The following is a 21,293-nucleotide window of genomic DNA, read 5'->3' as shown; positions in this document are numbered from 1 at the left end:
CTCAAATCAACTGGGTCTCAACCTTATCCCATCTGCAATCTCCACAAACTCAGCAAAACAATGGAGCTGGTCATTGACTTCAGGAAGCCAGGTGGAGTACAATTCCCTGGCTGCATCATTGGTGCTAGGTGGAGATAGTTGAGAGCTTCAAGTTCCTCGGTGTAAATATCACCAACAATTTATCCTGGTCCAACCATGTGGATGTTATAGCAAAGGAAGCACACCAATGCCTCTCCTTCCTCAGAGGACTAAGAAAATTCGGCATATCCCTGATGTCTCTTACCAGTTTTTATATATGCACCATAGAAAGCATCCTATCCTGATGCATCAAAGGTTGGTAGGGCAATTGTTCTGCCATGACTGCAAGAAAAAGCAGAGTTGTGGACACAGCTCAGTCCATCACACAAACCAGCCTCCCATCCGTAGACTCTGTCTACACTTCCAGCTGCCTCAGGTAAGCAGCTAACACAATCAAGGACTCCTCCCAACCCGGTCATTCCTCCTTCCCCCCTCTCCTGTTGGGCAGAAGATACAAAAGCTTGAGAACACGTACCATCAAACTCAAGGACAGCTTCTATACTGCTGTTACCAGACTCTTGAACAGACCTCTTGTGCTCTAAAAGATGAACTCTTGATCTCCTAAATCTACCTCGTCATGGCCCTTGCATTTTATTTGTCCACCTGCACTGCACTTTCTCTGTAACTGCAACAACAACATTCTGCATTCAGTTTTTCTTTTTAATACCTCAATGTAATGATGTATGGCATGATCTGCCTGGATGGCATGCAAAACAAAAAAACTTTTCACTATATCTCAGTACATGTCAGAATCAGAATCACAATATGCAATGCAATACAATATAATGTATCACAATATTGTGTGACAATAATAAACCAATCAAACCAGAAGTGGCTCTGAGACATAACATTTCCTCAACCAGGTCAATGTGGACATAGATTGCATTTCATTTAACTTGAGGAATATCTTGAAATGAGATTAAAGTCCTGCAAACTTCTAAGGAAGCAGGACAAGACCCCCAAACATAACGTCAATGTCAAGGCCTAACGAAGGGTCTTGAACACAGGAAATAAATAACTAGTTAAACATTAACTGAAACATTCTCAAATAAAAATCAACTGTTGAAATAGATGTTACATGACATTATACATTTACTATTGCCAAGCACCATGCTACAAAAGATTTCCTAGCATTTCACAGAAGTTAAACAGGGCATTAATTAGAAAGAGAAAAACATAAAGTAAAAATTAACAGCAGACCCAAAGACTGGGCTAAATTTAGAATCCAGCAAATGGTGACAAAAGAAGGAATAAGAATAAGAATTCTTTATTCGTCACATGCACATCGAAACACACTGTAAAGTGCATCTTTTGCGTAGAGTGTTCTGGGGGCAGCCCGCAAGTGTCACCACACTTCCGGCGCCAACATAGCATGCCCACAACTTCCTAACCCGTACGTCTTTGGAACGTGGGAGGAAACCGGAGCACCCAGAGGAAACCCACGGAGACTGCAAATAAATACTTAAGGCTAATAAATCCCCCGGCATGGATGGCTTGCATCCTTGGCTCCTAAAAATGCCCACCAACATAATGAATATATTGGTTGTAATCTTCCAAAAATCATTAGAATCTGGAAGAGTACCAGAGGATTAGAAAACTGACATTGTGATATTCACTATTCAAAGAGAGGGAGGCAAGGTGTGGATAAATATTCACCAAGTAGCCTCTAGCAATTGTCGGAACATGTTAGAGTCGATTATCAAGGAAGAAGTAACCTTTGGAAAATCATACTATAATCAAGCAGAGTCTATGTGGCTTCATGATGGGGAAATCTTACCTGACAAATATATTAGAGCTTTTTGAGGAAGTTTTGACCAGAGTGGACAGAGGGAAACCAGTAGATGTGTTGTATTTGTACCTGCTGAAAGCTTTTGACAAGGTACCTCATAAAAGGTTAAGTCAAAAGAGAAAAGCTGTTGAATATAATGTATTGGCATGGATAGGGGATTGGTTAACAAGCAGGAAGCAGGGACAATGGAATTGTTTGCAGATTAGCAATCTTGGGGATCAGTGCTGGGACTGCAACTATATACAATAAGTATTGTATAATATTTTGTAAATCCAAAAATTAAGCAACATGAAATAGAGGCATGAACAGCTCTCTCTCCTGGAAAGGTGTCAACACAGGATTCCCTGATCTAACAACAGATCCCATTGGTAGATCCAATCCCCAAAATGAGTAGTTTAGTTAGATGCCAAGACACAGAATGCAAAAGTGTGCTGAATGCACTCAATGTAAAAATGACTATACCTGCTGTGCGATATATTCCAACAATACTAAGTCTTACCCAAGCAACATTCTCCTGAACCAGCAAGTCTAGTACTTACTTCAGCCTGAATAGCTTATCCCGGCTTTGATTGATCTCCCCAACTTTTGCATGAAGCCAATCGTCCAGTTGCTTCTTGTTAGGGAAATACCCCAACAGTGCTGTCAGTCCCTCATTATGTCTTGACTTTATCTTCCTGATCTGTTCCTCTTTGTCAGCCTATCAAAGAATTCAAAAAAAAATCTTTAGGAATTGGATCTGCATTTGATCAATACAGCCTAGCTAAAGCAAAGGCACAGGGAATAACTAGAGAGTCATAGCAGTAGGAACATTAAACATTTCCTCTTGAAAATAGATCAATAATCCAATCAAAGAATGCTAGGTCAAAGTCTCACTAATCCAAAAAATTTAATTTTCTTTTCTACAGCTTCTTTCTGATTTACAACTAGTTTTTTTAATTAGAAGTTTTCCCAAATATTAGGCTTAGGCATTTTTACAGCAAAGTAATAGCTCTTATGCCAAGCCTCCACAGCTACCAATTCAAGGCTGAGTCAAGAGATTTCTTGTACATCGACCACTGGGGAATATTTTGGAAAAAGCAGTGGACTTTGGATGAAAGCTGAAATTGCAATATCCACAAAGAAGTTGTAGGTGGGCACAGCACATTTGGCAACGCTAAAGCAGTCAAGTTGACAGAACATAACCACCATTTTGCTGCATATTATCAATTCAAAAAACCTGTGATAAAGATCTTGGGATAACTTACTAAGAAAATAGGATTGATTCACAACCAAGTATTAAAGGAGTTATGCTTTAGTTGCATCAGGCCTCATCTGGAGTGTACAATATTTTTTCCTAATATTGGGAGGAATGCTAATATGTTGCAAGTCCTACGGGCAGGTGTCTTATAATGAAAGGTTGGACAAGTTGAGCTTGTATCTGAGAAAGTCAGAGGGGACGTACAAGATCCTGAAAGGTTCTTACAATGTAGATATGGAAAGTATGTTTCCTCTGTTGCGACAATCTAGAAACAGGGGCCACTATTTGAAAATAAGTCGTCACCCACTTCAGACAGATGAAACAAAATATTTTCTCTCAAACTGCTGTGGATCATAGGAATGGTCCTCCTCAAATGACAGTCATAGATTAATAGAGCACAGAGACAGGCCTCTCGGCTCAGCTCGACCAAGATATCTACCTGAGCTACTCCCATTTGCCTGCACTGAGTCCATATCTCTCCAAACCTTCCTTATCCATGTACCTGTCCAAATGTGTTTTAAACATTGTAAGTGTACCTTCCTCTAGCATTTCCCCTGGCAGCTCGTTCCATATACCCACCACCCTGTGTGAAAAAGTTGCCCCTCGGATCTTAAATCTTGCCTTAAATCTTTGCCCTCTGATTTGAGACACCCATGGGAAAAAGACAGTGACCAATCACCTTATCTATATCCCTTATGATTTTATAAACCTCTATAAGGTCACCCCTCAGCCTCCCACACTCTAAAAAAAAGCCCCAGGTTATCCATGCTCTCATTATAACTCAAGCCCTCCAGTCCCAGTATCCCAATAGGGAATAGATAATGGAAGCAGGATTCAGTCAATAGGCCCTTTGCGCATGAAATAAGATCATGGCTGATCTTCTACCTCAGCGCCCCTTTCCTGTACAAACCCCATATGCCTTCATTTCAATAATATCCGAAAATTCATAAGGAATTTAGGCAAAGGGTCATGGGATGCTCAAAGTGCTCTGCCTTTGAATATTTTTAAAACACTCGATAAGCAAGGATGAAAGGTGACCACAGTTATACAGGTATGCAGAGATGAAGTTACAATAAGATCAGCCATGATCTTACCGAATGAAAGAGCAGCCTTGATGGCTCAAGTAGCCTATTCCTCCTCCTAATTCAAATGAGATGAAGTCAGGTAGGTTTATGAAGGACCAAGATTTGTTGTAACCCTTTTAGCAGACAGCTCAGCAGTAAATGGTTTTAAATTGTGTGTTAATTACCAGCTCACACTTGGCTACACCCAGTTAATCTGAATCATTCAAAAACTAAAGAGAGGTTTTTGCGGCAAACCTATTGGCACCTAATTAGTGACTGACCGTTAGAAGGATGAATTGCCATTTTAATTAAGATAGGAAATGTTACTTTATTGTTATGACATTGGGGGAACACAGCATTTAGTAATTATGGTACCAAATGGAAACTATTTTTATAATGTTACAGTTCTCTGGTTTAGCACTCAGTAAAATTAGTCCAATGCTTTATAATTCGATTCCCATCTGTTGAGGTTGAGATAAATACCTGTCAGCCACAGTCCACTGACTGGGCCTCACCACCCCACTTCCAGTTCTTACCACCTTTCTTGAACCATTGGGATTTGCGGGAGGGGGCATGTGCATCACTTGGGTAAATGTGAAGTTAAGCTGAACTCTGGTTAGGCCGCATTTACAGTATTGCGTGCAATTCTGGTCACCTCAATGGACTGAAAGACCCGTTTCTGTTCTGGAAACCACTAAATAATTGACCACCAAATACAAGTGAGAGTGACAGACACGGATCCACACAAACATTCACCTTGTCTTTTTGCAGCATTTCCATCTGAGTTCTGGTGGTGGTGTGCATGTTTATTATCTCCATTTCTTGATCCAGCTTCCGCAGGGACCTGTCTAAATCTTCCTTCTCTTTCCGCAGATTTGCCACTTCTGTATTCAGGCCTTCCACGTTACTGCCGTTTACAGCACGTTCAAGATCACGCTCCTAAACAGACAACAAATTCAGCAACAAGTGAGAAGTCCCCGAGGGGAGACAGTTAATTGAGGGGAAGAAAAAGCATCAGAAACTAAAAGAGCACCAGAAGCTTCAACACTTAAATCTCTTTCCAGTAACTGAATTATTTGTATTCCAGGGATTTGGTGAAACAGATGCAATCAAGATACTAAATTCCAAATGTAGAACACTATAAACACTTGAGACGTGAAATAAAATGGGAAGTGCTGGAAATACTCAGCAGGGGAAGTTGGAAGTAGGCCACATCTTAATATGCAAAGAAAGAGTGGAGAGGGGCAAGAACAAAGGGGAAGGTCTATGTCAGGTTGGGAACTGGGAGAGATCAAATGACAAACAGGGATGATGGAGCCAGGCAAAGGCTTTAGAATAACTCGGTCCTGTTCTGATGAAAGGTCAATAACTGGAAACATGAACTCCCTTTCTCTCACCACACTTATTGGCTAACCTGTTGAGTTTTTCCAATTCCGGTCTGCTGAGGTTGAGATAAATACTCATCAGCCATGGTCCACTGACTGGGTATCACCACCTCACCTCCAGTTTTTAACCACTTTTCTTGAACCATCGGGTAAACTGATTTGTGGGGGGGGCACATGCATCACTTGGGTAAATGTGAAGTAAAGCAGAATCTGAGGAAATCACCAGCCTCAGTAACCCTGTCTATATATTGTTGCTTGGTATACAGCAGAGGGCATCTTCCTGCCTAATATAAATGAAGTAGACAGATTGATATAAAGAGCATTGAGGATGCTGATGACAGCATTTAAGCTGGTCTTCAGATGTCATCATGAACTGTAAAAATAAATGTTAAACATCTATTAATTATAATCGGAAAATGCTAAACAAACCAGGGACTGCCTGGAACCATCAGACACTACCACACTGTTAAGGACAGGACAAGCTGTTGTGCATTGCTTCAGGAAGGCTAACAGTGTCATCAAGGATGGCTGCCACTCTGGCCATTCCCTCTCCTACCTTCGGGGAGAATATACACGAGCTCGAAAGCCTGGACATCCAGACTTAGCTTCTTCCCCACTGCTATAAGACTTCAGAACAAGTCACCTCTTTCACACTCCCTTCACTATCTGTGCTGCCTCATTCTTGTACTCTTAATTCTACCTCTCTCGGTTATTCTGTTATTGTCACTTTAGCATTTCTTCTTGCACTACTTCAGTTCGCACTACAATCTGTGCGCCAGACTGCTGTGTTGCACTTGTGGTCATATTTATTGCTGTATTTATTAAACCATGTATACTGTTTACTCTGTGAGCTGCATGCAAGCAAGGAATTTCATTGCACCCTACTGCATATGACAATAAACTAATCTGAATCTGGAGTATGGGTCAGTGTAGCATTTAATGGGAATGTGAGGGGAAAAAAAATGGGATTAGTGTAGGATAACTGGTGCCCTACAAGGCTGCGTCCTCAGCCCTCCACTCTACTCCCTAAACACTCATGACTGTGTGGACAGATTCTGCTCTAACTCCATCTACATGTTTGCAGATGATACCACCGTTGTAGGCCATATCTCAAACAGCGATGAGTCAGAGTACAGGAAGAAGATAGGGAGCTTAGTGGAATGGTGTCATGACAACAACCTTTCCCTCAATGTCAGCAAAAGAGCTGGTCATTGATTTCAGGAAAGGGGGCAGTGTACATGCACCTGTCTACATCAACGATGCTGAGGTCGAGAGGGTTGAAAGCTTCAAGTTCCTGGGAGTGAACATCACTAATAGCCTGTCCTGGTCAAATCACGTAGATGCCACGGCGAAGAAAGCTCACCAGTGCCTCTACTTCCTCAGGAGGCTAAAGAAATTCAGTATGTCCCCTTTGACACTCACCAACTTTTATTGATGCACCATAGAAAGCATCAAGGCTTGGTACGGCAACTACTCTGCCTAGGACCACAAGAAGCTGCAGAGAGTTGTGGACACAGCCCAGCGCGTCACGGAAACCAGCCTCCCCTCCTTAGACTCTGCCTTTACCTCTCACTGCCTTGGTGAAGCAGCCATCATAATCAAAGACCCCACCCAACCGGGTCATTCTCTCTTCTCTCCTCTTCCATCAGGTAGAACATACAAGAGCCTGAGGGCACATACCACCAGGCTTAAGGACAGCTTCTATCCCACTGTGATAAGACTATTGAATGGTTCCCTTATACGATGAGATGGACTATGACCTCACAATCTACCTTGTTGTGACCTTGCACCTTATTGCACTGCATTTTCTCTGTTGCTGTGACACTTTACTCTGTACTGTTATTGTTTTTACCTGTACTACCTCAATGCACTCTGTACTAACTCAATGTAACTGCACTGTGTAATGAATTGACCAGTACGATCTGTATGCAAGACAAGTTTTTCACTGTACCTTGGTACAAGTGACAATAATAAGTGTACATGGATGACTGATGTGGACTCAGTGGGCCGAAAGACCTGTTTCTGTACTGTACGTCTCTAAGTAATTGAATATCTAATTAACTATAACAGTGAGAGTGACGAGCAGACACAGACCACACAAACATCCACCTTGCCCTTTTGCAGCATTTCCCTCCAAGTTCTAGTCAACCTGCTGAGTTTTTTTTCCCTCCAGCATTCAATTAACCTTCATTTGAGATGTTGTATCATTGGTTTCAGTGATGCTGCTTTTGTGTATTCTTCCCTACTTGATTTATATTCCCACACTCAAATGCATGTTGATTGCAAGGAAGTTTACAGGAAGACATACTTTATAGAGGATTCTGTGGAAATTTGCAAGGTCATTATCAGAACTGGAAATTTCCATGAGGAAAAAATGAAAAGGTTAATGTTGTTTATTTTGAACAAATGAAAGTGACAGGAGATTTAATTGAGGGACCTAGAGTGGACATTTCCTGTAGCAGAGAGGTGCGTGACAAAGAGCTATAGATTTTAAGGTAACTTGTAGTCGGATGAAAAGACTGAATATGGGCAGTCTGCAACCCCAATCGTATAAACACCGGATTTTCCAGTTTCAAGTAACCCTTTCATAGTTCCCTCTTTCTCTCCTTCCAATTCAGCTCTGGTTCCCCCAATTTTGTTCCCATTCTCATACACCACCTGCCCCCACCCCAGGCCCCCATCATCCGTATTCACCCTCTCTCCCTCCTGGTTCCACCTACCTACAGTCCATACATTTCATCTGCCCTTCACCTCTTCCCTAATGGCTCCCATTATCACCTTCCTTCCTTATCAGATTCCAGCACTGGTAGCCTTTGTGTTGCTGCTTATCACCTTTCAGCAACCGTCTCCAATTTCACCCTCCCCTCCCCCTACTTGAATCCATCTGCCTTTCCCCCCTCCCCTTGTCTGCTTTCATCTATCACCCACCCATTTCAGACTCCCAACTCCACCCCTTCCCAACCTAGCTCCATCTGCCTGTCATCAGCATCCTATCTGGATGCATCACGGCTTGGTACGGCAACTGCTCTGCCCAGGACCGCAAGAAACTGCAGAGAGTTGTGGACACAGCTCAGCGCATCATGGAAACCAACCTCCCCTCCTTGGACTCCGCCTTTACCTCTCACTGCCTTGGCGAAGCAGCCAGCATAATCAAAGACCCCATCCACCCGGGTCATTCTCTCTTCTCTCCTCTTCCATCAGGTAGAACATACAAGAGCCTGAGGGCACATACCACCAGGCTTAAGGACAGCTTCTACCCCACTGTGATAAGACTATTGAACGGTTCCCTTACACGATGAGATGGACTCGGACCTCACAATCTACCCTGTTGTGACCTTGCACCTTATTGTCTACCTGCACTGCACTTTCTCTGTAGCTGTGACACTTTAATCTGTACTGTTATTGTTTTGTTACCTGTACTACCTCAATGCACTCTGTACTAACTCAATGTAACTGCACTGTGTAATGAATTGATCTGTACAATCTGTATGCAAGACAAGTTTTTCACTGTACCTCGGTACAAGTAACAATAACAAACCAATACCCGCTCCTATCACCTACTGACCCCTGACTCACCCCTCCTCTCTTGAAACTGGCTATCTTCTCTCCCAACTCTCAGTTCTAATGCAGGGCATCGACCCAAAACACTGACGAACTTTCCCCCCACAGATGCTGCTCTTGGACCAGGAAATGAATTCAACCACCTTGAATAATGCAAAAAGGAACCATAATATTTTAAGCAAATCGTAAGACTCAAAGGCATGCACAAACGTGGTCAGCTCGGAGGTTCTGGGTCATGTGCTAGTCACGCAAAATCTGCACGAGTGTGAAATGCATGAGGACTCTACAAAAACAAGCACCAGCTCGTTGTGGTATACTGAGCCTCTGATTTGAAAAATAAAGTCTGCAATTATAAACATCTCCTAGCACGATGGGCAAAACACCAGCATTTACCTTCATAAAGCGTCAATGGTTTTGGCCTCAAACATATATGCCACCGTCTAAAATCCAATCAAAGGAAGACTCAACAACTGATGTAATAGCATGTAACAAGCAAAAGGAAAACTTGAAATAAACCTTCTCAAAACCTCGAGTGCACAAATTTACAAATGTTGCTGCTGCTTTGCATTTCTCCAGATAAAGAATCCAGAAGTTCTTTTGTACTACACATATTTTAGTCCAGCAAGGACTTTAATCTAAAAGGCTGATTACATTTCAAACCATTCCATCTCTGTCACTTGTTGATATATGCATACTTGCAGTGTACTAGATAAACACAGTTAAATCAAATGGTGTGCATTACTCCTTTTGAATTCACTTACAAAATTTATCTGTTCAGCCAAGGCACCTGAATGGTACAAGCCACTCACATAGAAGCAAGTCTTAGATTTCTGCGAAATCTAGAGGACCAGCCTTAACTGGTCCGCTGCTGGGGAGCTTGAGAGGACCACCCTTTGGCAAGAAGTCCAAAAGCAAAATACTGCAGATGTCAGAAATCCAAAATAAAAACAATTTATTTTGACAATACTCAGCAAACTAGGCAGGTCTGATGAAAGGTCATAACTCTGAAATGTTAACTCTACTTCTCTCAACAAAGATGCTGTTTAGCCTGCTGAGCATTTCTGGCATTTTCCTTCTTTACTTTAGGCAAGTAAGTTTCCTCAGTACTTGTTTTGGTTTATGTTACAACTGCCCTTGTCCTTCGTTGACCCAACACCACCAGAAGCATTAGCTTCTTCTGCATTTAGTCCTGACATTTATAAGTTATCAAACTGGCAACTTGCTTGCCTTTTCTCCTAAAGATGGTACTTCAGCCAATTTGGTATTCATTAGTTAATCTGTGCTGCATACTACACCTGGACAATAAAAATATGTCCAACACGATTGTTAATTGTTTTGTTCTTGAAGCAAAGCTAATTGCAGAACCTGGAGAAAAAACACATGCTATCAAGCTCACGATGAGCAATCCACTTTGGTTGTATATGTGCACGTTAATGTTTCTGCTCCTTCCACTGTAAGCTGTGATTCTTCCGTTTTCACAAAAGGCAATTTGAATAAGTAGTGAGAAAGGGTCTGCTTGATAAATACAGCAGTGTCCTTAACAGAAACTCAGAGTTTAATACAACAGCCTTACAAAACAACACAGAACAGTACAGCACAGTAACAGGCCCTTTGGTCCGATGTTTGTCCCGACCATGATGCCAATCAAAACTAATCCCATCTGCCTGCACATGATTCATATCACTCCATTCTCCGCCTGTTCATGTGCCAGTCTAAATGCCTCTTAACCACTATCCTATCTGCTTCCACCATCTCTGCTGGCAGCCCATTCCAGGCACCTACCACTCTATGTGTAAATAAAAACTTTCCTCCTCTCACCATAAAGCTAACTCATCTAGTATTTGACATTTCCACCCTGGAAAAGACTATACTTCTATCAGATTGCCCCTCAGCCTCCAAAGCTCCAGAGAAAACAATCTAAGTTTGTCCAACCTTTCCTTATAACGAATACATTGCAATCCAGACAAAATTCTGGTGACCCTCTTCTGCACCCTCTCCAAAGCTTCCACATCCTTCCTGTAACACAGCAATCAGAACTGCACAAAATACTCCAAACGTGCCCTGACCAAAGTTTTAAGATATCTTTATGAGTCATATGTACATCGAAATACGCAGGGAAATGCACCTTTTGCGTAGTTTTCTGGGGGCAGCCCGCAAGTGTCGCCACACTTCCAGCACCAACATAGCATGCCCACAACTTCCTAACCCGTACGTCTTTGGAATGTGGGAGGAAACCAGAGCACCCGGAGGAAACGCATGCAGACATGGGGAGAACGTACAGCTGCAATATGACTTCCTGATTTTGAAACTGAACACCATGAACAACTAAGGCAAGTATGTTGTATGCCTTCTTTACCATCGTAGATTAGACTAGATTCGATAGGTTTATTGTGATAAACACCAGGGTGCAATGAAATTCCTTGTTTGTGTGAAGCTTACAACGAAGTACATGGCAATACAACAATAAGTACAACAACGTACACCATTCCCAAAATGTTCTCCCATTAAAACTCCCGTCACCTGGCAAGGCTCACTTCCCAATACCAGTATGGTCCCTTCCCTGTTTGGGCTATCTACATACTGCGTCAAGAAACTCTCCTGGATGCACCTAACAAATTCTGTCCCCTCTTAACCTCTGGCACTCGGAATCCCAGTTAATATTGGGAAAATTAAAGCACCCCACTACAACTACCCTATTGCTTTTACATCTTTCCATAATCTGTGTAAGTATCTATTCCTCCATCTCCCACTGGCTATTGGGAGGCCTGTAGTATATCCCCATCACAGTGATTGCACCTTTCTTGTTCTTGATTTCTTCCCATATTGTCTCACTGGATGACCCCTCCAGGATATACTCCCTAAGTCCCTCTGTGACATTCTCCCTGATCAGTAGTGCAATCAATGACAATATAAAACATCTGGCTTCCTAATACAATTATGCCATATTTTTAACTAAAGAAATGAGCTTTTCTTCAGTGCAGCTGCAAGTGGTTGGACAATTAACAGTTTGCTTATTATACTTAAGTGCTTTATATTTTAAAGAAAGCAATCAGAAAGGACAACATTTTAAAATTCAAAGAACATGTTTATCATAATTCTTAGTTCTTTTATGATAGTGTTTAGAACATAGCACGCTACAGGACAGTACAGGCCCTTCGGCCCACAATGTTGTGCAGACAGTTTATCCTGCTCTAAGATCCATCTAACCCTTCCGTCCCAAATATTAACCCTTCCCTACCATTTCTCAATCATTCATGTGGCTATCTAAGAGTCTCTTAAATGTCCCTAATGCATCTGCCCCCTCAACTGTTCCCAATTTATGCTCCCAAGTTCCTGCCTAATAGCATCATAATTCCCCCTGCCCTAATTAAATACTTTGTCATATCATCTGCTCCTATCCTTCTCCAAGGCTATGGTAAAGGTCAAGGAGTTATGTATCAGGAATCCTTCCTGGACACACCTATCAAACTCTGCCCCATCTATCCCCTTTACACTAAGGAGGTGCCAATCAATATGAGGGAAGTTGAAATCACCCATGACAACAACCTTGCTATTTTAGCACCTCTCTAAAATCTGCATCCCGATCTGCTCCTCAGTGTCTCAGCTGCTATTGGGGGTGGGGGGGGGGGGGGGTCTGTAGAATACTCCCAATAGAGTGATTGTTCCCATCCTGTTTCTGATTTCCACCCACAGTGACTCAGTAGACGATCCCTCCAGGATGTCCTCCCTTTCTACAGCTGTGATACTGTCCCTGATCAGTAAAGCCACTCCCCCACCTCTTTTACCTCTGTTCCTGTCCCTTTTGAAACATCTCAACCCCGCAATATCCAGCAGCTATTCCTGCCCTTGTGACAGTTAAGTCTCTGTAATGGCCACCGCAACATAGTTCCATGTATTTACCCATGCTCTAAGTTCATCACCTTTGTTCCTGATACTTCTCGCATTAAAGTAGACACACTTCAGCCCATCCAACTGACTGCAATTTTGCCCTTTCAACTGCCTACCCTTCCTTCCTTCCTCACGGTCTTTCTACATTCTGCATCTACTTATACAGTAAATGCACCAACCTCTGACCTATCACTCAGGTTCCCATCCCCCTGCCAAACTAGTTTAAACCCTCCCCAACAGCTCTAGTAAACCTCCCCACAAGAATATTGGTCCCCCTCCAGTTCAGGTGTCACCCGTTCCTTTTGTACAGATCGTACCTTCCCCAGAAGAGATCCCAATGATCAACAAATCTGAAACCCTGCCCCCTGCACCAACTCCTCAGACACGCATTCATCTGCCAAAGCAACCTATTCTTGCCCTCACTGGCGTGTAGTACAGGCAGCAATCCAGAGATTACTACCCTTGATGTCCTGCTTTTCAGCTTCCGACCTAGCTCCCTATATTCCCTCTTGATGACCTCATCTCTTTTCCAACCTATGTCATTGGTACCAAAATGTACCATGACCTCCAGCTAGTCACCCTCCCCCTTCAGAATGTTTTGGACCCAGTCAGAGACATCCCTGACCCTGAACCCAAAAGGCAATATACCATCTGGGAGTCTCTTTCACGTCCACAGAATCTCCTGTCTGCCCCCCTTACAATGGAATCCCCTATCACTACCACCCTCCTCTTCTCCCCACTTCCCTTCTGCATCACATGATCAGGCTCAGTGCCAGAGACCTGGTCAGTGCGGCTTTCCTCTGGTAGGTCACCCCACCCCAACAGTATCCAAAGAGGTCTACCTGTTATTGAGAGGAATGGCCACAGGGGTACTCTGCACTACCTGCCTGCTCTCTGTCCTTCTCCTTACAGTCATCCAGCTACCTGCCTCTTGCAGCTTAGGAGTGATTGCCTCCCTCCAGCTCTTATCTATGAACTCCTTGTTCTCCTGTAGGAGCCGAAGGTCATCCAGCCGCATCTCCAGTTCCCTAACACGGTCTGTAAGGAGCTGCAGCTGGATGCACCTTGTTCAGATGTAGCTATCAGGGAGACTGGATGTCTCCCAGAACTCCCACATCTCACAAGATGAACACACCACTGACCCCGGAGCCATTCTAACTACTCTGGCCAGGGAAGGCAGGGGAGGGAGGGAGGAAGGGAGGAAGGAAACTTACCAGACACATACCTTTGCCTCAGCCTCCTCTCGCTGAAGCCCTTTGAGCCAAAGCCTCAGTTCCCCACTCTAACACTGGTCCACTAACACTATTTGTTGTGTTAGTATTGATTTATAAAATGTTGATTGACACATCTGTTCGAGTTTACTGGTGATGCACAGCAAGTAACGGCACTGCAGTCTGCTGTATTATTCAGGTTTGAACATGCACGTGATACATACTAATTAACTACAGAGATGTACTAATTAACAGGATACACCAAGGATAAATTTCAAATCTAATTCACTGATGTGGAAGTTCAAAATAGAGGAAAAAAATATGATTAACATTGCAACAGTAAATGAAACAATTTGTGGATTTAGCCTAAAGCATTCCACAAATTAGCTGAACAAGTGTCCATCATTAATCGCACAGTATTCTTAAAATGTTGGATGCCTGAAGGTTGCACAAGAGTTATAATGAAACTTGATAATAAGAGGGTCAAACTAACTTTCTGATGTTTTGCATTAAAATTGTTTGTAGGATCTGTACTCAAACTCATTTGGATATTCTTTTCAATTGCCTCTATCCCAAAACAGGCCCGTCTTTATTTTTCAATGAGTGGTATCAACACAGCACTTCATTTCTCTTACCTCACACGCATCTAAAAATCAAATATTGATAGCACTTCAACATTTTTCCTGACTGAGATTAGGTGCGCATTAGTGAGATAATGATCAAAGACTAATGCTTTTGGGTAATCCCATTGCTGCCTTACCGCTTTATTCAGTTCTTGGTCGAGTTCCTGCAGTCTGTCAGAAGACCCCTCCAGCTGTTGCAAATCCACTTTAATATTTGTCAGTTCGGTTTGTCTCTTTCTCTGAATGTCCGTCTTCAGTTCGATTGTTCGCTCTAATCCTGTCTTCTTATCTCTGAACTCATCAATCTGCCTTTGTTTTGCTGCTTCTTTTGCAGTGTATTCATTCTGTTGAGAGCAATTATTGATTTCTGTATGACAGCTGCAGGTTACATCAATCATCAGAACACTTCAGGAGCAAGGTGTTACCCAGATTCAAAGAGAAACCTGGTCAGAACTCTACAGCAAATAGTACTCTAACCATTTATATATGATTTATTTCATTCTGAAGTTAACCTCATTTTGTGTCTGGCTGCATGATAACTGGAGTTAAACAACCTCAGAATGTCCCGAACTATTTTACAGCTAAAGAAATACTTTTGAAACAATAGCATTGTTGAAGTTCAGAAGTCAATTTGTATACAGCAAACTCCTCTGTAACAGCAGTGAGATAATGAGCAGATCATCTGTTGTAGTGATAATGACGGAGGGCAAAGTGATGCTTGCAACACCTGACAAGAGAAAATTACAAACCTATTGCTTGCAGTGGCCACAAAGAGGGAAAATTGAAATTACCTATTCAAAGCTTCAATGGTCTTTTGTCCACAGGCATTGGCAGAGAGAAGTGAGACCTTAATTAGCGGCTACAAGGAAATATCGTCAATTGATCTGGTAAAATTAGGACAAGTTCTTGTTTTGCAGAAATGAACAAAATTGATGAGGATGGGCCAAGTTCTTGTATCAGCTAGTTTGAGTACAGTGGGAGTACAATGGAACAGACTCAAAGTGGAGATCATGGGAAAACAGTTTGATATAGTCCAAAAAAAAGCGAAGCCTCACCAGTAGCTGACTGGCTGTTTCTTTCTCTCTCTCCAACCTATCAGTCAGCTGTCGACGGAAACTATCAAACTGGCGATCACTGAAAGGTGCTCTTTCATAACCATCCAATTTGAGCTGCATGGCCAGAGAGTGGACAAGTGAATCTCGCTTCTTGATGTTTTCCTGCTGACGATCTGCTTCGAGCTGAAGTCGTCCTAAAAAGCCGGAAACAGGGTGGTGGGGTGGAGGGAGGATAAATTATTAACTCATGAAAACATGAGTAACTTTCATCAGCAAAATTATCCTTTCCTCTTGCCAGTCTCCTATACTGATTCATAATCCAAGCAGACCTACAAGTACTCAACTCAAAACTTCTCATTTGGAGACACTTGTTACTAAATAGCTCTCATGATATCCAATGGATAACATTTGGTGAAACACAACTATTCACATCCAATAAAGTCATAAATTATGTTCAGATTGAAGCAGATATCTACCAGAGCTCTTGGATATCTTCAGCCTTCAATCTTGAGATCCAATGTAAAGATGTGCAAAGCCAAAATAATACACTTGGGCCACTCACCATCAAATCGCATTAAGTGTCCAGTCTTTTTAAAACAGCAACCACAGTACATTGGAAAGTAAGTGTGTGTGTGTGTGTGTGTGTGTGTGTGTGTGTGTGTGTGTGTGTGTGTGTGTACACGTGTGTCTGTGTGTTTACATATAGAGAGAGAGAGAGAGAGAGAGAGAGAGAGAGAGCGCGCGCACACTGGGGGTGCGAGTTACCTGAAAATTTTTGGAGAATAAGATTTGTCACAAACCACCATCAGATTGGATTCCCTTAACACTCCCATCTTCCTATCCTTCCTATCTCCTATCTCCCAATCTAACAATCCACATCCAAAGGTTAAATTAAGTCCATGTTCTCTAACATTTTCATGATCTTCTCTATAGATTTCTCTGTTGAGATGAGACCCAATTCACTACAGGGCTTTTTACTTCCCCAAAGTTGCAAGCAGTGAAACATCAGAGTGTGCAAAAAAAAAGAAACTTTTTCTTTAATGAATGGAAAAAATTAAATGATTTCATGTATACCAAAACAGGTATCATGTAGAGACTCTAAAACTGGGTCACTGTGCAGACGATGAAGAGTTCCATTCACAGATGCCTTTGTAGTGCATACCTTGCTCAATCAACATTTCTGACTTCTGTCGGTTGAGTTTCTGGCACCGCTGATTTATACGTTCAAGCTCACGTTGACGATCATTCAGCAGCCTCTCCTTCTCATTCACTGTTCTCTGGTGATTGTAATACTTGTCTCGAAGCTGCTCATCTGTCCCTTGGAAAACCTTAAAGCAGACCAAACTAATCATGGATAATTCGTAGAAGGCTGGTACAACTAATTGGTATTGACGACTTGAAATTTTGGTTCGACCACTAAAGAATGTGCTTTTATAAATATTATCAGGATAGCACATCTATAAACCAGTGCAATATTTTTGGATGCTGAAATACTACTACAATGAATGAGATTTATAATTCATGAGGCATGACATCAAAACGAGCCAATCCACAGAAATAAATTGGTTCACCATGGTTGTTTGTAGTCTATAAAACAAAAGATATTGAAAGGAGAAAGGATAATAAATAGAAGGGAACAGTAAAAGACTGTTAATTCCATTTTATTGCATTTAGTGTTCTGCAGAATGTTGACAAGGGATGGAGGAATAAGCATGGCTTTATTTTCCTAGTTTGCAGCAGGCTCTAGCATACCACACACTAGCCATTTATTTACATTCTACCTTTGACATAGCAAAGTGCCCGAAGACGATTTATCGAAAACCTGATACTTGTGTCACAAAGCAGCATTAGAAGAGGTGACCAAAAGCTTGTAGAAGGTTGCAGGTTGCTTTGGACTTACTTGATGTCAGTTTTCTTTTGCTTTGGAGGATCCTGAAACTTGAATAGTGGGGAACTGGTCTTACAAGAAAAATGGGAATGGTTAAAGATCAAGGGAACAGGACAGTCGTAAAGCTTTTTCAAAGAATGGACATGGACATAATGACCCAACCGGCCAACCTCTGCACCATAAGGTTCTCTGGCTAAGTATGTTCAAGAAACATCAGACAGCCTGACAATGGGGAGCTTTAGAAGTACCTTGCCTGGAGGCAGTGAGGGGGGGGGGCGCAGAGGAACAGTTGAGGTTGGCGGGGAATGTAGCCATGTACAAAATGTACAAGTTTTGTGTTGTCTCTGCAGTCAAATACATCACAATATACCAAGCTAAGATTATCCCAATTTAAAACCCTGAAAACTAGGATCTTGTCAACAGGTTAGTAGAAAATATATCAGTTCAAATTCTCAGTGCTACCCTGCAAGTCCAATTGAACTGCACCCATTCAGTTCAATTATTACTTAAATGTACCTATTAATTGGGCCTCTTGACCCTGTTCTGCCATTCAGTAAGAACACAGTTGATCTGACTGTAACCTCAACTCTGCTGGTAGCCTTTTATGCAATGTCTCTTTCCTATCCTGTGAGTATAACATTTTATTTATTTCTTCCTTGTGTTTACCTAGCTTCTCCTAAGATGTACCAATACCAACCAATTTAGTGTAAAAATGAGTATGAACAAGTACATGATTAGTTTCTAGATTTTCCTCATCCACCCCTCTTCCCCCTCCCCCCCCCCCCCCCCCCACTAAGGGCACACTGGAGGTAGAGGGCAAATGCACTCAAAGTGAGAAAGTACACAGATTCGTACAAAGATGCCCTCCCCACTCTGTGCATCCCACAAAAAAATAACTATCCAAGAAACAGCTGATATGCAAATCCTTAAAATAAAACAAACCAGCTCTTAACCAAAATACTCAAAGCTGTCACTACATGATAGAAATGAGCCCACCTCAGCCTTTGATCAATGATAGCAATCTGTTCTTATACAACTTAAAGCAGCAATTCCAACTTCAACCACAAAGATAGCTCTTGGCAAGACTGTTATTTTAAAAGTGCCATACATTTCTATCTAAATGAATAAAAACCGCCTTTTTCACATAAAGTTGCTGATTAATGACACAGTTGATTAATTTTACACATTCACACCAGAGATATGGATCAAATTAAGTTAATCATTTATGCCATGCAACAGTAACCCTTTAAGGAAACAAAATGCAAGCACTGCAAAGAACATAACCAAACCCTCATATACACAGCCTTAAACAAATAATGCTGATATAACTGAAAGTTATAACTGAAAAATGTGAAGTGATTCTCAGGATTTTGAACAGATGAGCAAACAGCAGGTTGAAGAGCCTTAAAGCAAATAAAGAGGATAGAAAGCGAGGCAGTGAGGTTTCTGTGGGGGGGGGGAGGCGGTGCGGGGAGAACAGGGTTGAGGAATTCTGGAACTTCGGGCCTTTGCAGCTGAAGGCACAGATGTCAGCAAAACAAAAGAGCCGGTCGTTGACTTCAGGAAAGGGGCCAATGCACATGCACCTGTCTACATCAACGATGCTGAGGTCGAGAGGGTTGAGGGCTTCATGTTCCTTGGAGTGAACATCACCAATAGCCTGTCCTGGTCCAACCACATACACGCCATGGCCAAGAAAGCTCACCAGCAGCTCTACTTCCTCAGGAGGCTAAAGAAATTTGGCATGTCCCCTTTGACACTCACCAACTTTTATCGATGCACCATACAGCTTGGTACGGCAACTGCTCTGCCCAGGACCGCAAGAAACTGCAGAGTTGTGGACACAGCCCAGCGCATCACGGAAACCAGCCTCCCCTCCATGGACTCTGTCTATACCTCTCGCTGCCTTAGCAAGGCAGCTAGCATAATCAAAGACCCCACCCACCCGAGTGATTCTCTCTTCTCCCCTCTCCCATCAGGCAGAAGATACAGGAGCCTGAGAGCACATACCACCACGCTCAAAGACAGCTTCTATCCCACTATAAGACTATTGAATGGTTCTGTTATATGATAAGATGGACTCTTGACCTCACAATCTACCTTGTTATGACCTTGCACCTTATTGTCTACCTGCAATGCACTTCCTCAGTAGCTGTGACACTTTACTCTGTAGTCTGTTATTGTTTTTACCCCGTATTACCTCGATGCGCTGTGTAATGAATTGAACTGTATGAACGGTATGAAAGACAAGTTTTTCCACTGTACCTCGGTACAAGTGGCAATAATAAACCAATACCAATAGTGGAACAATTAAAATTAGTGTTGATCAAGAGGTCAATTTCAGAGGAATGAGGATAGAAGGAGATTACAGCAAAAAGGGAGCAGTAAACCTATGGAAGGACATGAACCGAGGGTGTGAATATTAAAAATTAACATGTTACTTAACTGGGACACTGTGTGGGAACTGGGACACTGTGTGGGAACTAAAAGAAACTATAAAATGTTGGAAATCTGAAATAAAATGAGATAATAATGGAAACACTCAGCTGGTCAAGTGGCATCTGTTGAAAGAGAAATAGAGTTAACATTTCAGCTTAGAGATCCTTCGTTAAGGCCGACAAAGTGTGTGTGATCTGAAACATTAACTCTGATTTTTTTTTCCACAAATGCTACCTGACCTGAGATTCAGTGTAGGTCAGGAAGCAGAGAGAGATGGGGACTAAATGAGTCATAACAAGACAAGACATATTCTGCAGAGTTTTTGATGACACATAGACAAAGCCAGGAGAAAGGTGTTATGGTCACCCACCCCCATCCCCCCAAGTCATAGGCCCTTAAAGTAATGTTGGTCAGCCCCTACAATTGGCTGCAGTTATAAGACTACTATTGTAACAGTGGGCCCCTTAGAGGCTCTAAATCTAAAATGGAAAACAGAACATGTCAGAAGTACCTGCAGAACAGAAACAAAGTTAATTTTTCAAGCTGATGATCTTTTCTCAAAACAAATTAGAGATAAAATGGTTGTAAGATGCATAGAAAGGGAAAAGAGAACAAAAGCAAAGGTCTCTTACAAGATGGAGATGAGGAGGGAATGATTGACAAACAGACAGTACTACAAGGTGAAAGGTGGAGAAAGGACAGATAAAGACCTACACTCAACATTCCAGAAACAGCTTCTTCCTCTCCATCATCAGATTTCTGAACAGTCCAGGACCCGTGAACACTACCTCATTATTCCTCTTTTGCACTATTTATTTATTTTTGTAACTTGTGGTAATTTTTATGTCTTTATGTCTTACACTGTACCGCTGCCTCAAAACAACAAATTTCACAACATATGTCAGTGATAATAAACCTGATTCTGAGAACGAATGGTCTGTCTGCAGGAGATGAAAATAGGAGACTTAATCATTCGTGGCATGGTCGCGTAGCGGTTAGCATAACCCTATTACAGCGCCAGCGATCGGGGTTCAATTCCCGCTGTTCTCTGTAAGGAGTTTGAAAGTTCTCCCCG

The 21,293-nt window shown here is 42.2% G+C and overlaps 1 protein-coding gene across 1 annotated transcript in view; it reads right to left on the bottom strand.

Annotated features, from left to right (window-relative positions):
* The window catches only part of rad50 (RAD50 homolog, double strand break repair protein), a 134,462-nt gene that overhangs the window by 69,671 nt on the left and 43,498 nt on the right, over positions 1-21,293 (bottom strand). The window contains 5 exon segments of the mRNA XM_052014835.1: positions 2,407-2,564; positions 4,925-5,107; positions 14,974-15,180; positions 15,892-16,085; positions 17,054-17,219. Of these exon segments, the coding sequence (XP_051870795.1) occupies positions 2,407-2,564; positions 4,925-5,107; positions 14,974-15,180; positions 15,892-16,085; positions 17,054-17,219 (908 nt within the window).

The sequence above is a fragment of the Pristis pectinata genome, chromosome 4 (assembly GCF_009764475.1).
Source record: "Pristis pectinata isolate sPriPec2 chromosome 4, sPriPec2.1.pri, whole genome shotgun sequence".
Taxonomy (NCBI): Eukaryota; Metazoa; Chordata; class Chondrichthyes; order Rhinopristiformes; family Pristidae; genus Pristis; species Pristis pectinata.
Note: the sequence above shows the minus strand (reverse complement) of the source record. Positions and strands in the feature narration are given on the sequence as shown.